This window comes from Rhinoderma darwinii, chromosome 10 (assembly GCF_050947455.1).
Source record: "Rhinoderma darwinii isolate aRhiDar2 chromosome 10, aRhiDar2.hap1, whole genome shotgun sequence".
NCBI lineage: Eukaryota > Metazoa > Chordata > Amphibia > Anura > Rhinodermatidae > Rhinoderma > Rhinoderma darwinii.
The window spans coordinates 31,653,691-31,672,597 of record NC_134696.1 but is presented as its reverse complement, the minus strand read 5'-3'; the positions used below and the strand labels follow the sequence as shown (position 1 = coordinate 31,672,597).

The 18,907-nt window shown below is 41.8% G+C and overlaps 1 protein-coding gene and 1 long non-coding RNA gene across 13 annotated transcripts in view; one reads left to right on the top strand and one right to left on the bottom strand.

The window, feature by feature from the left end:
- The window catches only part of LOC142661949 (uncharacterized), a 257,736-nt gene that overhangs the window by 231,471 nt on the left and 7,358 nt on the right, over window positions 1-18,907 (top strand). The gene's annotated exons all lie outside the window — the stretch shown is intronic.
- The window catches only part of RERE (arginine-glutamic acid dipeptide repeats), a 288,010-nt gene continuing 278,907 nt past the window's right edge, over window positions 9,805-18,907 (bottom strand). For 9 of the 11 annotated variants that reach the window (XM_075839693.1, XM_075839692.1, XM_075839695.1 and 6 more), the window contains 2 exons: window positions 11,587-11,733; window positions 10,859-11,135 (listed from right to left, as the gene is read on the bottom strand). In XM_075839693.1, coding sequence (XP_075695808.1) covers window positions 10,915-11,135; window positions 11,587-11,733 — 368 coding nt within the window. In that variant the 3' untranslated portion in view covers window positions 10,859-10,914. Of the gene's footprint in view, window positions 10,686-10,858; window positions 11,136-11,586; window positions 11,734-18,907 lie in introns of those variants that run through there. The other 2 variants (XM_075839697.1, XM_075839700.1) reach the window with 1 other exon arrangement.

The window sequence follows — 18,907 nt, the reverse complement described above, 5'->3', positions numbered from 1 at the left end:
GGGGCCACCTCCTTCACCAAACTTTACAGTTGGGATAATGCAGTCAGGCAGGTAACGTTCTCCTGACATTCGCCAAACCCAGACTCGTACATCAGACTACCCGATAGAGAAGCGCGATTCGTCACTCCACAGAACGTGTTTCCACTGCTCCAGAGTCCAGTGCTCAGGCGCATAGAACATTAATGTCGCCCACGCTCTGCTGACTCCGTAACTGCAGAGTTCCAAACCTCCTTTGGCATTAACATCAGCACGGAAACTGTGCGCCGGGAGCTTCATGCCATCGGCTTACATGGCCGAGCAGCTGCATGCCAGCCATACATCATCAAGCACAATGCCGAGTATCTGATGGACAAGTCTGGGTTTGGTGAATGGCAGGAGAACGTTACCTGCCTGACTGCATTGTGCCCACTATAAAGTTTAGTGGAGGAGGGATAATGCTATGGGGTTGTTTTTCATGGGTCGGCCTCAGGTCCTTATTTCTAGTGAAGGAAAATTTTAATGATTCAACATACCAAGACATGTAGAACAATTGTAGCTTCCAACTTTGTGAGAATAGTTTGGGGTTCGGCAATTTTCTTTTCCAGCATGACTGTGCCCCAGTGCACAAAGCAAGAGCAAGATCCACAAAGACGCGGTTGGGTGAGTCTGGTGTGGAAGAACTTGACTGGCACGCACAGAGCCCTGACCTCAACTACATCCAACACCTTTTGGGATGAACGAGAATGGAGATTGTGAGCCAGGCCCTCTCGTCCAACATCAGTGTCTGACCTCACAAATGCTCTTCTGGGTGATTGGGCAAAAATTCCCACAGACACTCTCCAAAAATTCTGACCATTGTTGCATCTGAGGTTAAAAGTGCGTGTGCGTGTGCGTGTTCCGGAACCATTATGTTATATCAGAAACCCTGCTATTTTAAACATCTCAAATCCAGCTAGACATATCATTATGGGCCATAGTAGATCTGTAAGGTAATTTATCACATATGCTATAGAAAGGGTTAGGAGTCCACCACGAGGAGGTAATCACAAACATACTCTCCTTGTCAGAGATGCTTTTTGGATTTATCATCTTAGAATCCGATTTCCTATGGGTTTAAATCTGAAGAAAGAACTCCTGTTCTACTAAGGGCTTTATATCTCAGGTAGCAGTTTCTATATAATTGTTGATTCATCTTAATCTCTGTGATAACTTAGGTTACTTTTCCATCTATATAATCTATATCATGTAATCTGTAACAAAGTCAACTTAGTTAAATCAAGGATATCTGATTAGATGTGTCCACAATTCTGATATAGAAATTTTACTAGTGATTTTCGGGCGATTTAAATACATCATATACGGTATTGAAATCGTATTTAGTTACAAATACCACATTAAATCCATAATCGGATCTTATGTCCCACTATCAGAGGGACTATATACCTTATCTATTTGGGATCCTTGAGCGAGTGTGGTCTCCCACTTTGACATGCTACTTACCGTATATATCGGCGTACAAGACGACTTTTTACACCCTTAAAAAAATGTCAAAAGTGTGGGGTCGTCTTATATGTCGGATATTGTCTACATTAGGGATGCACGTTGCAGCCGCACAGCTCAGTATAGTAACACATGAATGTATGGGAGCGCGGCTGCGGCTGTGTAATTCAGCCACAGCCCCGCTCCTGAGTCATGATAAGTTTGCGGGGTCAGGATGATGCAATGCGGCCAGCGCTGCACTAATGAGCGGCGGCACTGGAGACAGAACATGGCGGGCGCGCTACAAAACACCCCCATGTTCTGTCTTCAGTGCCTGAACTGCCGCTCATTAGTGCAGCGCCGGCCGCATCACCTCATGCTGACCGCGCACGCACTTCCTGTCAGGAGCGGGGCAATGGCTGTATTACACAGCCGCAGCCCCGCTCTATAACGGCGGAGATCAGAGAAACCGCTCATCTCCGCCGTTATTCCCCTGAATGCTGCGATCACAGCTGACTGCAGCATTCAGGGGAAAGTGAGAAGGGGGGATGCCCCTGGATCGCCAGGGAATTCCTGTGACGCGATCGAGGGCCATACCATATATGGGCAGACAGCCCAGGGTCTATTGACGGACCCCAGGGCTGTCTTACCATATTTCATGTTGTTAGGACATACCCAAGTATGTCCTAACAACTGCCTGTGTATTATCCGTCCACAGGTTAATGTACTGGCACATATCTGATATATGTCAGTACATTAAAGTTTAAAAATAAAGTAAAAACAAAGTATTGTTAAATTTTAAAAAAAATACACATTCACCTTTTTTACAATAAACATTAAAATAAGTCTCAATACATAAAATATACACATTCAGTAAAGGCGCGCACAACAATGTTTTTGCATCATTTATGATGTGTATGCTGTAAAAAAATGAAATAAACACGGCTTTCATTCACTTATTAATGTGAGGCGCGAGGTGCGATGAATTTACCCTCCATGTTCCTCACATTAATAGTAATTAACCCCATCATGTACCTCGCACATTAACCCAATATGACTGAGAAACATGATGGGATTAATTACTATTAATGTGAGGCGCGTTCAAAATTCATCACACGTCGCGCCTCACATCAGAAAACGGAAGAATTTTTTTTTTATTACTGTTGGCAAAAGTATCGAAATTGGTATCGAAATCGCAATACTAAACGAAGTATCGGTATCGAAGTCCAAATTCTGGTATCGTGACATCCCTAGTCTACATATTGTCTACACACAGGTTGTGTGTTACCTTGTGAGCCTGCAGTCCGGTACACAGGCTCCCGGGATGCACGGAATCCGCAACGGATCTGAGGGAAGCCGGTATTAGCCGCCAGGGAACATCTCTGTAAGATCCTCTGGCCCGCCCTTTCCTCTCATTCCCTGCCTCTCAGATCTCGCGCGATGAAGCAGCCTATCTGCGCATGCGCGAGTTCAAAGAGACAGAGAGTCCTGGGTCCTGCCGCCGATGGCCATAGTGAAGCGCTCCTGCACGAAATGGTGAGTATATCTTAAATTCTATATTTTAAGGGTAAAAGTTGGGGGTCGTCTTATACGCCCAGTCGTCTTATACGCCGACATATACGGTATATATTTTAAAATATTTTCAATGAATTTCAGCACTTGTGAAGTGGGATAATCTGGTATATTAGTATTACCACTTCTAGTGTCTTCTTACCTAAAGGTCCCGCTCTCTATATGAAGTATAATGCTTTGGTCAGCATGTGTCCGGTCAGATATATGGGATTTAACTTGTAACGTTTAGCAATTAGACTACACATTGCGTTGGATTCAACTTTGCATTCATCTTTTGACAATCGTATTTTGTTTTTTTTTATAATTTTTCATTAAATTTTAACTAGGTAATTTTTTACACTCTTGCATTTACATCCGCTATATAGGTTTAGTACAGGATCTGCTCTCCCGTGGGTGGGTGTTATTCACCCAGGTAGAGGCTGAACAGCACAGGTGCATATGAGGGCTTCTCGTACCAGCTTGTACTTGATTTATTCAGTTCTTTCCATTCATAGGTAACCTTTGACCTTTTCTCCACCTTACTCTCGCTATTGGTTATGGAGTAAGATTCGCGAGTATTTCTCCGTGAACTCACCAGATATAAATGCAAGGTGCATTATGTAACATGAGTAGGGACAAGTGATTTGTCTGAAACGCGCAGGCTCATTTCTTGCAACCACCCATTTGTGTATTGGATTTTAATATCACTTGAATAAAGTTGGACTACTACTTCCTTTTAAGTTTGCGCTGGTCCAAGACACCTTCTTTGCCTATGTATCTGGAACCAAGACGTGAGCAGCAGATCCTTTAAGTTCTGTAAGTTGTGAGGTGGGGTCTTCATGGATCAGACTTGTTGATCCAGCACATCCCGCAGATGTGATCTGGGAAGTTAACATCTTGAACTGATTTAAAAAAATAAAAAAAAAATAAAAAAAAAAAGGCTACTGCCATACGGTAAGATCATTGCCATGAAGGGGCGTACTGGGTCTGTAACAATGTTTCGGAAGGTGGTACTTTGACATTTAACCCCCACATGAATGCCAGAAGCAGAACAGTGCCCAGAGCAACACACTGCCTCCCCTGGCTTGCCTTTTTACCATAGCGCATCGTGGTGCCATCTCTTTCCTAGGTAAGCGATGCACACGATGTAAAAGAAAATGTGATTGACAGGCCATCTGCTTTCATTGCTCCATGGTCCAGTTCTGATGCTCACGTGCACATTGTAGGCCCTTCCAGCAGTGGACAGTGCCTACACAGCTCCAACCGCAACAAGCTGTGTGTTCTGGCACCTGTCAGTCAGTCAGCATTAACTTTTTCAGCAATTTGTAGAACGTCCGAGCAGACCGGTTAGATTTTGCTCCCTACATGCAGCACTGAGTTTTGGGCACCCATGACCCTGGTTGTCCTTCCATGGACCCACTTTGGTTGATACTAACCATTGGATACCAGGAAAACCCCACAAGACCTGCTTTTATTTTCTTTGAAGATGCAATGACCCAATTGTCTAGTCATCACAATTTGCCCCTTATCGAAGTCACTCAAATCCTTTCGCTTGCCCATATTTCCTGCTTTCAAAGCATTTAAACTTCTGCTACACCCCCTGAATTAAAGCCGATAGTCTACTCTTCAATCACCTCTTCATTGCTTTGTTTCAAATCCAATGTGGAGGTGTACAGAGGCTAAAAAATGAAAACTGTGTCACTATCCAAATACTTCTGGACTCAACTGTATACATCACCCTACAATCGTACAACATTAAAGGTTTTTTTTCCATGAAGGACATTTGACATATCCACAGGATATGTCAGGTGTGTGGGACCCGCATCTATCTATCTCTAGGACTGGGCCCCCTACTCCCTGTTCTAGCTCTTCTGATAATCTTCCTGATCACATGGTTGGGAGTTACAGAAACCGTGAAACTCGCTGAGCTATGCTGTTTCTGTAACTCCCATAGAACTGAACAGTAGTTACAGAAACAGCAGAGAATGTGAGCTACGCTGCTTCCGTAACCACCATTCACTACTATGGGAGTTACAGAAACAGCGTAGCTCAGCGAGTTTCACGGTTTCTGTAACTCCCAACCATGTGATCAGGAAGTGGCCGGGAGTCAGCGTGCGCACAAAAAGCTAGACCGGGGATTAGGCAGCCCCGTTCTAGAGATGGATATGTCAAATGTCCCTTATGGGAAAACCCCTTTAATACAAATATTACCTCTGAATTTCCAAATCCAATTGCTGTTTTCAAGTATCTGGGTATCATGGTAACACAAATAGAGATGTTTTCACTTTATCACCTATATAATTAAGTTAAGGTGGCAGATATTCTGCATTAACATCAGGATCACAGCATTATTATACCTCTTCTGACCAGTTAAAATGTACCTGTACTGTCAAAACTTTTGACATGTGACAGACGCACGTCAGAAGTTTTCATCGGTGGGGGTTAGAGCACCCATCCAATCACTAAAACAAAGCGGCAGAAGCACGCAGGTGAGCGCTAAGTCGCTTAGTTTCTGATCGGCTCTGCTTTTCTCGGAACGCCGAGCGAGCAATGTACGGGCTCGATAGAAACTGTGTGAGTCCATACACCACTCACTTTTCCGAGGAAAGCCGAGCAGAGCTGATCAGAAACTAAGTTGCACAGTGCGGAGGGGGGCTGATGTCTTGGTGCCCGGACCCAAACGATCAAAATTTCTGACATGTCAAAAGTATTAAAGTACAGGTACACTATAGTACACCTAATGTGCTGGTTGTGTACCACATACAGAGATTATATAGTGAGGCTGATTCAAGCAGCTGTAATGCAAGCAAGTAGGTCACATTTTAGCATCTGTATTATGGCTGCAATACCCGGACCTCCCGCCGTTGTACTGAATTTACCTTTGATCATTAAAGGGTTCTGGGATATACGTTCAGTACAGTAGAACCACAGGAGATCAGAATATTGCAGCGGTAATATAAAGGCATTACCGCCACCTGAAACGAGCCGCGGCTTTCTTCACACACACAATTTGTTTGGGCAAAACAATGCATCTTTATTTATTTTTTTTAGCCCCCCTGCACACAGCTGTGCCCATGATCACAGTCCGCAAAAAGCAAAAGATAGGCCATGTCCTATCATTTGCGGCGGCTTTCTACGGTCCGGATACCTTCCCACAAATATACGGGAAAATGTCCATGGTCAATAGAAGTGAATTTGTCCATAGTGGTGGACCGTAATTATGGTCAAATTCTACAGTTGTGTGCGTGGGGCCTTCCTTATACCACTTTTGATTTGGTTAGTTTTGTGCCAGAACACCCCTTCCTTGCCAAGCCACGTCCTTTTTGCAGAACACTTATTGTACATTGGTGCATTTTTTGATACTTTCTAGACCCAATAGTACATCTGCCCAGTGTGTTTTACTACCTGCGTTTTTTTTATCTGGCATTTTTCACATTGCAAACCATTGGATGCAAAGATTCCTGTTTTCAACCCGATTCATTCTGGGAAAAAAAGGCCATAAAAATAACAAAACCGCATATCAGTGTTTTTTTTAATAATAAAACAAAAGCTCTTTTTTTTTATCATATTGCTTTTAATATATAAAATTTTATTTACGTGTTCTCATGTTCTACTTTTTACATTGTTCTTACTTTTACTTCTCTATGGGGGCTGCCATTTTTTATTCATCTCTGTATGTGTCGATTAAGGACACATACAGAGATGGAATACGGCACATACAATCCCATAGAGAATGCGAACGGGAGCCGTTCCATTCTCAGAAGCGTACGCCGTCTGTGTGGGAACAGTGCAGGCCAAAACGAAACTCGTTCGTAGAGCGAAATCCAGTGCTATTTTCATGTGGACCGTAAGCCGCTGCCGACAGATGACGACTTCCGGCCATATGTTCAGGCGCAAGGAATAGGAGCGTGGACCAGCGGCGGCAGGTGATTTATGTTCGTGTACGTGAGGTGTGTATTATGTTTGTGTATTATTATTATGTGTATTATGTTTGTGTATTATATACTGTCTGCTGAGCCCTGTATCTAATCCTCCTAGCACTGTGCAGTCGCTCAGAAAATGGCGGCACACAGTATAGAAGGTCTGAAGATTCAAGCCCCTCCTTCTCCTGGCACTAGCCAGAAGGGAGGGGGGATTGTGTGAGGACACTAGATCGAGTGTGTCTACCCCAAATTTGCAGCATAAATCAATGAGGTTGCTTTACCACATTGACCATGCTACAATTTTTGGAACTGCTCCCTCTAGTGGCCAGCACATGGAAATGTTATAAATTAGAATCTAATTTATAATATTTCCTGACTTGTGAAAAAATTAAAACAATGTGTAATCACTTAAATAATAATTGTTTAACTTAATTGTTTAACTGAAAAAAAAAAAAATTCTAGCGACACATTCCCTTTAACCTTGGCTGCGATTTTGAAAAAACACCACTGAACCAAGACAGAAGAAAAATAAAAAAAGCCACTTTTTTTCTGATACAGAGGTCCAAATCCGCTGCATATATTTAGAAGATAACTTGCAGGTTATACTGCACAGTATACAGAAGACATATGTCGTAAAATACTTTTCACGCTGTGCTCGTCCATGGGGGGCGTTGGCTTAAGATAAAAATTGTCTAACATATCTTGCTGGATGTGCCAAATTTATCATACAGAATGAACCACTGAGATAAATTTGGCGCATCTTCTGACTGCATCGTCTAAGTTTTTGCTGTCTAAAACGTATACAGCATTAGGCCTTATTCACACGAACGTGTTTAATCACGCGCGTCGCACGGACCTATGTTAGTCAATGGGGCCGTTCAGACAGTCTGTAAAACTCACATGTCCTATATTTGGCATCACGCACCCATTGAACGTCTGTGTGTCGCGCGTGATTTGCGCAACAGTAGATAAAGAAATGAAGGAAAAAATAAAAGCACCTCCTTCATTTCTTTTTCTAAACATCAAAACCGTGTCATTAGGATGGCATATGCGTGAAAATCACGCAGAAAACACTAACACACGGAACTGCAACGTGCTGTGTTTTTTGCGCGCACAAAACGCACATATTCGTGTGAAGGCCTTAGTAAATCTGCCCTAGTGCATCCATAGGTTTACAGAAGAACATGCCAACTAAGGCCCTTATTTATCAAAACCATATAACTGTTAATCGCTTGTAGATTCTCTTAGGATGAAAGCTGCACTGTGATAGGTATATGGGCAACAAGGCCATTTTACTGTATAACACCTTGATAAATAGAGCCCATTATTCCTAATGACACTTGCATGCTTCTGATCACTTACCTGGGTATGACTAAATTAAAAAAAACTAAACACATTACCTGTGGTGTAGCTTGCTTTATTGTTTATGTCCACAAATATTTCCAAAAAAATTACAAAATACTCAAAATGGAGAAAACACAGAAGTCACGAATTTCTGGGTTTCTACCCCCATGGCAAACTACTCCTATATACATTAAAATCTTCAAGATATATATAGAAATGGAGCAGTCTGGATGTACATTCTGCTAAATGGCGCCATGAAACAAATAGCTTTACACTTTCTTACACACTGAACGAGGTACGTCAGAAATTACAAAAATAGGAAAGACGGAAACAAAGTGGAGTGGTAAAAAGTAACAAAAATAAATGAAAGAGAACAGTCGACATTTTAACTTTTTTTTTTTTTTTCCTGCCGGCATGGCGAGACCGTGTGTCACCAGGCCGTATGGCAGTAAAAGTTGTAGCCCTTCAGTGCTGGGGAGGCCTAGTGCACATCAACTTACCGCAGGGCTCCGCAACGCCGAACAGGCTGTACACAAAACAGCCAGCAAGGGCAAAGTAGTTAAAGCACCCCAACACCCGTGGAACAGCGGATATAACCAACACTTAAATCTGCAGATCAGCTCGTAGTTGTAGTGTAAAGTACTATTGCAGGAACGGAAGTGGTGACGTATTTAAAGTATATACCAAGTATGTCCAGATACTGCTTAAACTACATTAACTTTCCAAAGGTACTCTAGTTGGCATAGTGGAAACCCCTTGTACAATATGTATTATTGAATGTGGACAGTTTGTTACCAGTATCAGACTGCCTGGGATGGAATGAAATGACGAGCCAAATGTAGATGTTTGCCACCAAGATGAATGTGTGTAGAGATGACGGGGTGCTTGACAGTAACCTTTATGCCTTGTGATCTGGCGCAGCCCTGAGATGCTGGTCGCCAAATACAATAACAGTCAATACAGCAGGGGTTGGGTGCCCTTGTTCGGGTCAAGTTTTTGCTGGGAGACTTTGTGGAAGAGACTTTTCTTCAGCATTTGCACAAGCAGCATACATTGGTATTAGCATGAATCACGCAGCCTAGTGCTTGCCCTCTGAAACATCAGTTACTAAGCGTGTCTTCATATATCTCATCTGCACATGTCGAGTCCCGTAACTAGGCCTGCCACTAGGGGAGCAGAGAACAACAAGTAGATAAAACATACAAACAAACAAAAAGAATGACATGAAATTAAAAAAATAAGAGCCCAGGTTAAATAGAATCTGTACAAATAAAACCCTTGGCATTAAGTATAGCAGGACCCAAAACACTAAAATATAGGAGGCTTTCCTTATAAATTAAATAATAAAAGTTCTAACCCTGCAGAAACTTTAATGCTATAAAGTGAAGATACGCACAAGCCTGTGTGCGCTTTTGCATCTACAACTTAAAACGCTGTAGCCCCTTATCTACAAGTGAGACATGACGCAAACCGAGGAGGAAGGGAAAACCGTTAAATGAAAGGAACCCTCCCCCCCCCCCCCCCCCCCACACACACGCTCTCCAGAAATCAACCAAAGCCTGGAGTGGTTGAGGTGTAGAGAGTAAAATAGATTATTCCTTTACAACGGACCATTCAGAACGTGGACTAATCAGGCTGAAAGATGTGTCAGAAGCGAGAAGCCAGGAGGAGGCGAGTGCTAAATACATGAAGGAGGGGGTTCATGATTTCTGCTCTACCAATGCATCCTTGGTAAGGCGGGGGGAGTATTTGTTAGTTTCATCTCAAGTTCTTAACCACTTTGCTGCCATAGGTTTAATGTCACAGATCCAAGAGGCAGTGAAGAGGTTAATTCACAGATAGCAACTGCAATGCATGGACAGGAACAGAAAGGATGTTCTGACACTTTCTCCCCAGTCCTTGCTTGTAATGTATTTACAGGGTATAGGCAGACTGGGGGAACCTCTGTACAATGATGAGGGTTCTCCTGCTGATGATGTAGTAAAATATAGAATGAAAGTGTCACAGCACAGGAGACCCGGACGAGTGCTGGCGGAATATGTCACTTATTGTAGTTGTTCGAGTCTCTGGCTTCCTTTGCACACAGTGAGTGTATGGATGGGGTTAGCACCTCCAGAGAATGAGGTGTTAGTACTGCTGCCAAAAGTGTTCCCACCTCTCCCTCCAAACCTGCTCCCTCCCAAGGCTGGGGAAAGTATGCGTCATGCAAGGGGCGGCCAGTCTGGCTTTGAGGAGTCTTCTTTACAGATGAGGACAGTATATAACAAGTCTTAAATACAGGAGGAATCTCGCAGCCTCTGTGGACCCGTGGTGTGGAGCCCGACTCTCCTAAGGGAGCCGGGAGGGAGGGAGAGGTCCAGAGTCGTCTCTCTTCGTTACAACTGCTTGTCCCCTTCTTTCTTCAGGCGACTGAAAGGAAAGAGATTTATGCATTTTACAAGGTGAAACAGAACTGTGCTCCAAGTTCTGACTGGGACAGATCCACTGCCATGACATGATGCAATGTATCCTTACAGATGGCAGAGAAGTTTATCGTCTGCTTACAATGTATCAAATAAACCACAGAAGTAGGAAACCAAACAAGATTTTCTTTATTTTATGTATGAGACGGTGACAGAAAACACATACACTGAGTAAATCATGGTATTGACAAGCATGGCAGTAGGATAGAGGCATACCTGTAATAATCTTCCTGGCTGGGTAAATGCCCACCGTGCATGTGGGGATGGGCATGTAACCACTGTTGTTCCATTGCCAACCTCTGCAGCTCAGCGGACTGAGCATGCATTGCTTGGAGCTGGTGAGCAGCAGACATTTGAGGTGGGATACCCGATTGCAGATCCCGAGGGTAATGGGCACCTGCAAGAAACGATGAAACACGTGTACTGACAATAAGTCCTCTCCATCAGTATATTTTATCTTATACAGTGTACAGTGCAACACCCAGCGTCTCGAACAGCTCAATAGGGACAACTAGAAAAAAATAACCTAACATTTAAAAATACAATGGGAACCTCGGTTCGTCTTACATCATTTTTGAGATCAGTAGCAGAAAGAAAAGATCTATAGGTAAAACTCAGGCTTGATGCCTCTTTTGTTGGTTTGTGCTCCTCCTAATTTTATTACAACAGTTTGCAAATTTTCCCAGCAACAATATACAGTGCGAGATGTTTTGAGTTTCTGGATTGTTAGATTCCAGATTAAAAGAATTTAACAGGAAAATGCGTCTACAGCTGCAAACCGCGGGGTATAGCTTTTAAAGCAAAATGACATGAAACCCTTCACCACGTTACAGATCGTAAATACTGACCAAAAACAGGGTGTCTGAGCATTTCATGTTCGTGTGGTACTTGTGCCAACAAAGTATTAGGGATGCTACCAGGAGGGTATGGAAAACGTGCCAAGTGAGGTCCAGCTCCCAGTTGGTCAACCAGTGGATGTACAGGACCAGCTGAACCTGGAATAAAAGCAAAACAGATTACTTCTGGTAGAATGACATCATCGATACCATCACAGGAACACAGCACGTCATACTTCAGAGAGTTCGGGACTGGGAGATTGGGGTTTTGCGAGCTCAGGAAAGGATCTGCCCTCACTAACCATTAATTAGCAGCACAATCGTTAAGCCAAGACCATGCAAACAATGCTGCATACAGCCCCTGGAACCATTCAGCCTGATCCAAGACTTACCTTGTATAAAATGTGGCTTCTGACGCAAAGCGAAGTACCAATATCCAGCGTGACGAACATTACAATCCATAATACAACATTGTACATTCACAAGTTTCACTCTGCACAGAAGGAGTTATTCAGTACACCATATCCGTATGTCTAGAGGTGGGGAAATCCATGTGATCGAGGCTCTCAGAACAATCATGCAAACAACCAAGATCAACAGAGCCACTAGTGCTACATCTTTATTACCATAAGACCCCCACAAGGTGTCCGGAAAGATTTAGACTAATGAGACAAGAGCGCCTACTATACAGCTCCCAGAACCAGCTGGTGGTTATATAGTGTGCCTGGCATCCAGCTGAAGAGGACCCCAACAATACTGACAGGGCTCGCCTCATAAATGTCCTTTTCAGCCGGATGTCAGACAGAGTATATAATTCTCAAATAAATAACCCATTCAGGGAGCTGTATAGTGGAAGCCTTAACATTTCTTATGGCCATTTTATGGGTATAGATGACACAGGGACTTTGTCAGTTGTTAGAAATCTCTTATGGTTACATTTTATTTCTTGTCGTGACCATAAATTACATTCATAAACTGGATCTAAAAATATGGCGTCTCGCACATGTAAAATGTCTGAGTATATATTGTTGGGAATATTCGTTACCAATTTCTATTCTCCGCAAAGGCAGAGAAATGATCCTGTGGTTCTCAACCATATCCTACTGCCATCCAATACGGAACAGACTATGGCAGCAACCACAGAGTGTAAGTATTGCTCAGGCTTCGTCCACATCTGTCTCGGGGGTTCCGTCGGGAACCCGTGAACAGAAACCTAACGGTTGGCCCCTTGAACGGAAACCTAACAATTGTCTCCGTTCCGTAAGGTCTCCGTTTTTTTTGCGCCGAAACACTAGTGAGGCTGACTACGCTATTGATTCAGCAGGAAAAACTGAAGCCTTATGGAACGGAGACAAACAGAAACAATTAGCAACGGAAGCATTACCATTGAAATCAATGGTAATGCAAACAGAAAGCTATGGTTTCCGTTCATGGGTTCCCCTGACACAACCCATGAACGGAAGCCCGACGTGGATGTGAACGAAGCCCCCGTTACACTAAAGCCAAAAAATAATTACATCACTTAGAGCTAAAATTGATGTTTGCAATTCATGAAACCGCATTGTACTCAAAGAAAGTGCATCTTTTGAATAGTATTTCAGTTCATATCTACATAAAACGTCCATTTAACCAATGAATCCTTTGCTCATCTTCTTACTAATTTTGAATTACTTTTTAAAACTAGGCAAACGTTGGCATGTTGCTTTGTATGGATATTGTAAAATGTATGACCGGCCTCTGTTCACACTGCAGAGACAAATGGTTCTTTTATATGAATGTTTTCTGTAAAGCTAAGAAGATTTAGGGTTACACCTTTATTTGCTTTGTATATAGTGTACTAGGCAAGCAGCCACCCAGGATGGATCGTACACACAACGCATGTTTGACTTTTACCAAGACAGGGTTCTCTCTAGCGGAGCTACTTGGTAAAACATAAAAAATGTGAGTGCGCGCTCCTAATCCGGAAGCAACGCGCTTAAGAGCGTTCAATGCATTATATGAAAAGCAAAATAAAGGGATAACAGTCTCCTTTAAGAAAGATGATACACATTATCATTACCAGAGTAAAGCTTCGTTCACATATCCATCGGGATTCCGTCAGGGGAACCCATGAACAGAATCCAATCCTTTTGTCACCTCTGTGTACGGAGACAATACCGTAGTCTACTGCGCACAGTGACAAATGGAAACCATTTGCACCGGATCAGTCACCATTGAAATCAATGTTGATGCAAACTGAAACCTATGGTTTTCCGTTTGTTTCAGCTTGGATTCCCCTAACGGAAAGCTCCGACAGAACCCATGAACGGAGTCGTGAACAAAGCCTAAAAGGGGTTTTCCAGAACCAATTTACTCAATCCTAGTTATCTGAACATCTGAAATGAATGCAGCTTGGAATATACTTGTGTTTGAATTGTTGTTTCTAACACCCTATTCCACAGCCGGTCACATGATACATCTCCAAAAGTAAAATCGGAACTTCGACGCTGCCATGTACCTATTACTTCCCTTTTCTGTCTGGCTCAATGTACAGGTACGTCATTCCTGACCTCGCTATACACTGAGGACAAGGGTGGACCGGATACTCTCTCTGAGCATGGGAGGTTGCTACACAAAGTGTTTACCACGCATGCCCAATCCTCTGCTTTCACAGCGCCTGCACGGAATTTAAGCAACGAAACAGAGGAAATGGCCATCATGGGGAAAAGTAAATAAAAGCGCATATCGAGCGCACTAACTAAAATGAAGCAAAGAAAAAGCTGGGCAGCGTTCTTACACTATACCTAACCGGGATCTCAAATTACAAATGTTTTATTTTGTGTCGGAAAACCCCTTTAACCTCTTAATGACCAGGCCATTTTTTAAGTTTTTCCATCGTCGCATTCCAAGAGCTATAACCTTTTTATTTTTGCGTCGACATAGCTGTATAAGGTCTTGTTTTTTGCGGGACAAGTTGTATTAAAAAATAGCACCATTTTGGGGGACATATTATTTATTGATTAACTTTTATTTGGGGGGAAATAGAAAAAAACCTGAAATTTCGCCACTCTTTTTTGCGTCTTAAATCTACGCCGTTTACCGTGTGGTATAAATAACACAATAACTTTATTCAGCGGGTTGTTACGATTGCAACGATACCAAATTTGTATAGATTTTGTATGTTTTACTACTTTTACACAGTAAAAACGCTTTTTTTGTCAAAATTATTATTTGTTTTTGTGTCTCCATATTTGAAGGGCCGTAACGTTTTTTTTTGCGGGACGACTTGTAGTTTTTATTGGTACCATTTTGGAGTAGATGCGACTTTTTGATCACTTTTTATCACATTTTTTTTAAGTCAGGATTCACAGAAAACAGCAATTTTTCCATAGTTTTTTATTACATTTTTTACGGCGTTCACCGTGCGGGTTAAATAATGTAATAGATTTATAGTCTGAGTCGTTACGGACGCGGCGATACCAAATATGCGTAACTTTTTAAACTTTATTTTGGTGTTTTAATAGTAAAGCAGTTTGTAAGGGGAAAAGCTGGGTTTTTCATTTTTTTTCAAATTTTTTTTTTAAATTAACTTTATTACACTTTTATTTCACTTTTTTACTAGTCCCACTAGGGGACTATAATATGCGATTCTACGATCGCATTTATAATACACTGCAATACTTTTGTATTGCAGTGTATTACTGCCTGGCCGTTTAACACGGACAGGCATCTGCTAGGTCATGCCTGCGGCAAGATCTAGCAGGCATTCACTCCAGGCAGACCTGGGGGCCTTTATTAGGTCCCCGGCTGCCATTAGAGACACAGACACTCGGCGATCGTATGGCCGGGTGTCAGTGGGAGAGAGGGAGCTCCCTCCCTCTCTCCAAAACAACTCAGATGCGGTGCTCGCTATTGTGCACCGCATCTGAGGGGTTAAACGGGTGAGATCGATACGATCTCACCCGGCAGAGCAGGGACGCTCCCAGCCCTCAGCTGCCTCTAGCAGCTGAGAGCAAGGAGATTTGACAGCTCCCTGCTCTGTTTACTTATTCCGATGCCGCGACGTAAAAAGTCTATGGCATCGGAATAAGGCCCGTTAGTGACCGACGTAGAAACACGATGGGCCGGTCACTAACGGGTTAAAGCATTGCCTTTACAGAAACTTCCCATATTACTTTCCAACACACTGCAGGTAAAATGCAGAGTTGTATATGGGACTCTAGCAAGAAACGCAGCAGTGTATACAACAGTCTGCTCTCTAGCTCTACCATACATAGGACAGACTGTGGTGCCGCTGCTTTCAGGAACGTCTCATTCTAATAATAAATTTACTTTCTAAAAACAGGATATCCTATCCTTTTCCATCTTCGATAACTTAGATATAAATGCTTTCAAAGGTATTGTCTATATATATATATATATATATATATATATATATAGCAAAAGAAAATTTGCAGCACTCCAACATGAAAAAAATGGTGGTTTATTCAATCCAAAATAACAGCAACGTTTCAATCCTACAATAGGATCTTTATCAGGCTTGATAAAGATCCTATTGTAGGATTGAAACGTTGCTGTTATTTTGGATTGAATAAACCACCATTTTTTTCATGTTGGAGTGCTGCAAATTTTCTTTTGCTATACATTATTATACGTCCGAGGATCGGGACGTTTTTGCCTGGCACCTGGTCGATTATTCCTATGTGAGTGCTGCTGTCTTCTTGTGTGCTATATATATATATATATATATATATATATATATATATATATATATATATATATATATATATATATATATATATATATATATATATATAGAGAGAGAGAGAGAGAGATCAATGTTTTATTGTATTTTAAACAAGTTTTCAATTGGGTTTTATAAAAAAAAAAGTTTACTTTTTGAGAGACAGATTCTATGTATCCTGGATACATAGAATCTGTGTCTTGCAGTCAGTTAGGTCAGAGGAATACAGGATCCAGCTATTAAAAGAATCTGCATCACATCCAAGTTCATGAAGTACATAGAAACTGTATCTCAAAAAGCTAACTTTTTTTTTTTATTAAACCGAATTGAAAACTTGTTTAAAATACAATAAAACATTAATTTATATAAAAATATGCCTCAAATGCTTTCATAGCCTTTAACATTGTACAGGATAACCCTGTCTCTTAAGCTAGCCACATATGACATTTGTAGATACCAGTCCAGCCAATCCAAATTCACCAATAACCTTTACATTTATCCCTACTGACAAAAATCCATTTTTATTGTAACTAATCCTGGAAGAACACGCTATGAAGACTTTTCTGATGAGCGATAGATATTTTACATGGTTGGTCGTGCTCACATTACACTCACCCATAGAGAACTGCTTAATCATAAAATATGGGAACAATGTATGGATTCTGTGGTGTTGTGAATGTACCGAGCAACCAGATCACATCCTGGTCTACTAATTATTCAATATAACAAATTTTGCTGCGTTCATCCAAAAAATCTCATCAGACGTTGGATACATACAAATCAAGGAGGCAGCCAGAAGACATGATCGCCACTCATACGTTCAGCAAGACCTGTTCCTATTGTAAAGAGTTTCCGCTGTTTTCCATTTTCATCCTTCAGATATTGTGAGACTAAACCAATCCAAATTTTGTCCCATTTTTGGGGTTTTGTGGTTACCAATAACATCTTGGAACATATTCGCTTTTACAGTACAGATAAAATTAAGGACTGAGTGCTCATTGGTTTGATACGCTGGGCTACTAGTATTGTATAAATCTTCTAATCTGTGTTACATGATATTCTGCAGCGCCTACATTCATTTCAAGCGATGCAAGCAAGATTTGCACTAAGAAAGCTTAACCCCTAATTAGCCAGGGCAGATCCAACAATTCTATCCAAGGGTCCGGTAACTCCAACTCAGGATTGATACTAAATAAAGTAAATGTGCAGATCTTAAAGAGACTCTGTCACCACATTGTAAGTGCCCTATCTCCTATATAAGATCGGCGTTATAATGTAGGTGACAGCAGTGCTTTTTATTTAGAAAAACTATATTAAACCACTTTATGAGCGATTTTTAGCTTTATGCTAATGAGTTTCTTAATGCCCAAGTGGGCGTGTTTTTACTTTAGACCAAGTGGGCGTTGTACAGAGGAGTGTATGACGCTGACCAATCAGCGACCAATCAGCGTCATACACTTCTCTTTATTCATTTACACTGCACTAACGATATAGTTATATCGTTATGTGCAGCTTCATACACAAACACTAACATTACTGTAATGTTCTGATAATGAATATACATCACTACCAGCCTGGATGTGATGTTCATTCAGAATCCTGACACTTCTGAATCTTTTCTGTGAGATTCCAGCAAGGCAAACGTAATCTCGCGAGATTACGATGTAACCTGTCATTTCAAACGAGATTACGTTTGCCTTGCTGGAATCTCACAGAAAAGATTCAGAAGTGTCAGGATTCTGAATACACTAAATATTATCAGGACACTGCAGTAATGTTAGTGTTTGTGTATGAAGCTGCACATAGCGATATAACTATATCGCTAGTGCAGTGTAAATGAATGGAGAGAAGTGTATGACGCTGATTGGTCAGCGTCATACACTCCTCTGTATAACGCCCACTTGGTCTAAAGTAAAACACGCCCACTTGGGCATTAAGAAACTCATTAGCATAAAGCTAAAAATCACTCAAAGTGGTTTAAAATAGATCGTTTTCTAAATAAAAAGCATTACTGTCACCTACATTATAGCGCCGATCTTCTTATATAGGAGATAGGGCACTTCTAATGTGGTGACAGAGTCTCCTTAACCCACCTCCAAGAGGATTAATGCCTAGGCTCTAGATGGTGAATGTGCGGTCAATAACCGGATTTAAGATGGTCACACAGCTCAAGTTCCATTATTCATATATTGCATTTTAAATGAAAACCATACAGTGGTCTTCACAGACTAGCGCCATGTAAACAATAGTGGTTCTCCCACAGCCACAGTACCGGAATCCTGTGCTCAGGAGCAGGAGACTAGTAAGGGTGGATTGTCATTTCAGTCAGATTGATGGTATTGAATAGAACTGCTCTGATGATCGTAGAGGTGAATCTCGATTCTGAAGCCCAATTTCACTTGCAGCAATACCTAACAATTGCTGTGTCATCCACCCAAACCCTCCCTCCGACACGTTCCGATGTCACCTTGTCCCTGGCTGTCAATGACTTCCTGTATTAGTGAAACGCCATCTGTACATGTGTCTACTACAATAGCTGTGAGGATACATGATACAGTCAGGAAGTGGCAGGATGATGCCAGGTCATTGCCCAAGCTGGGAGGGAAGGCA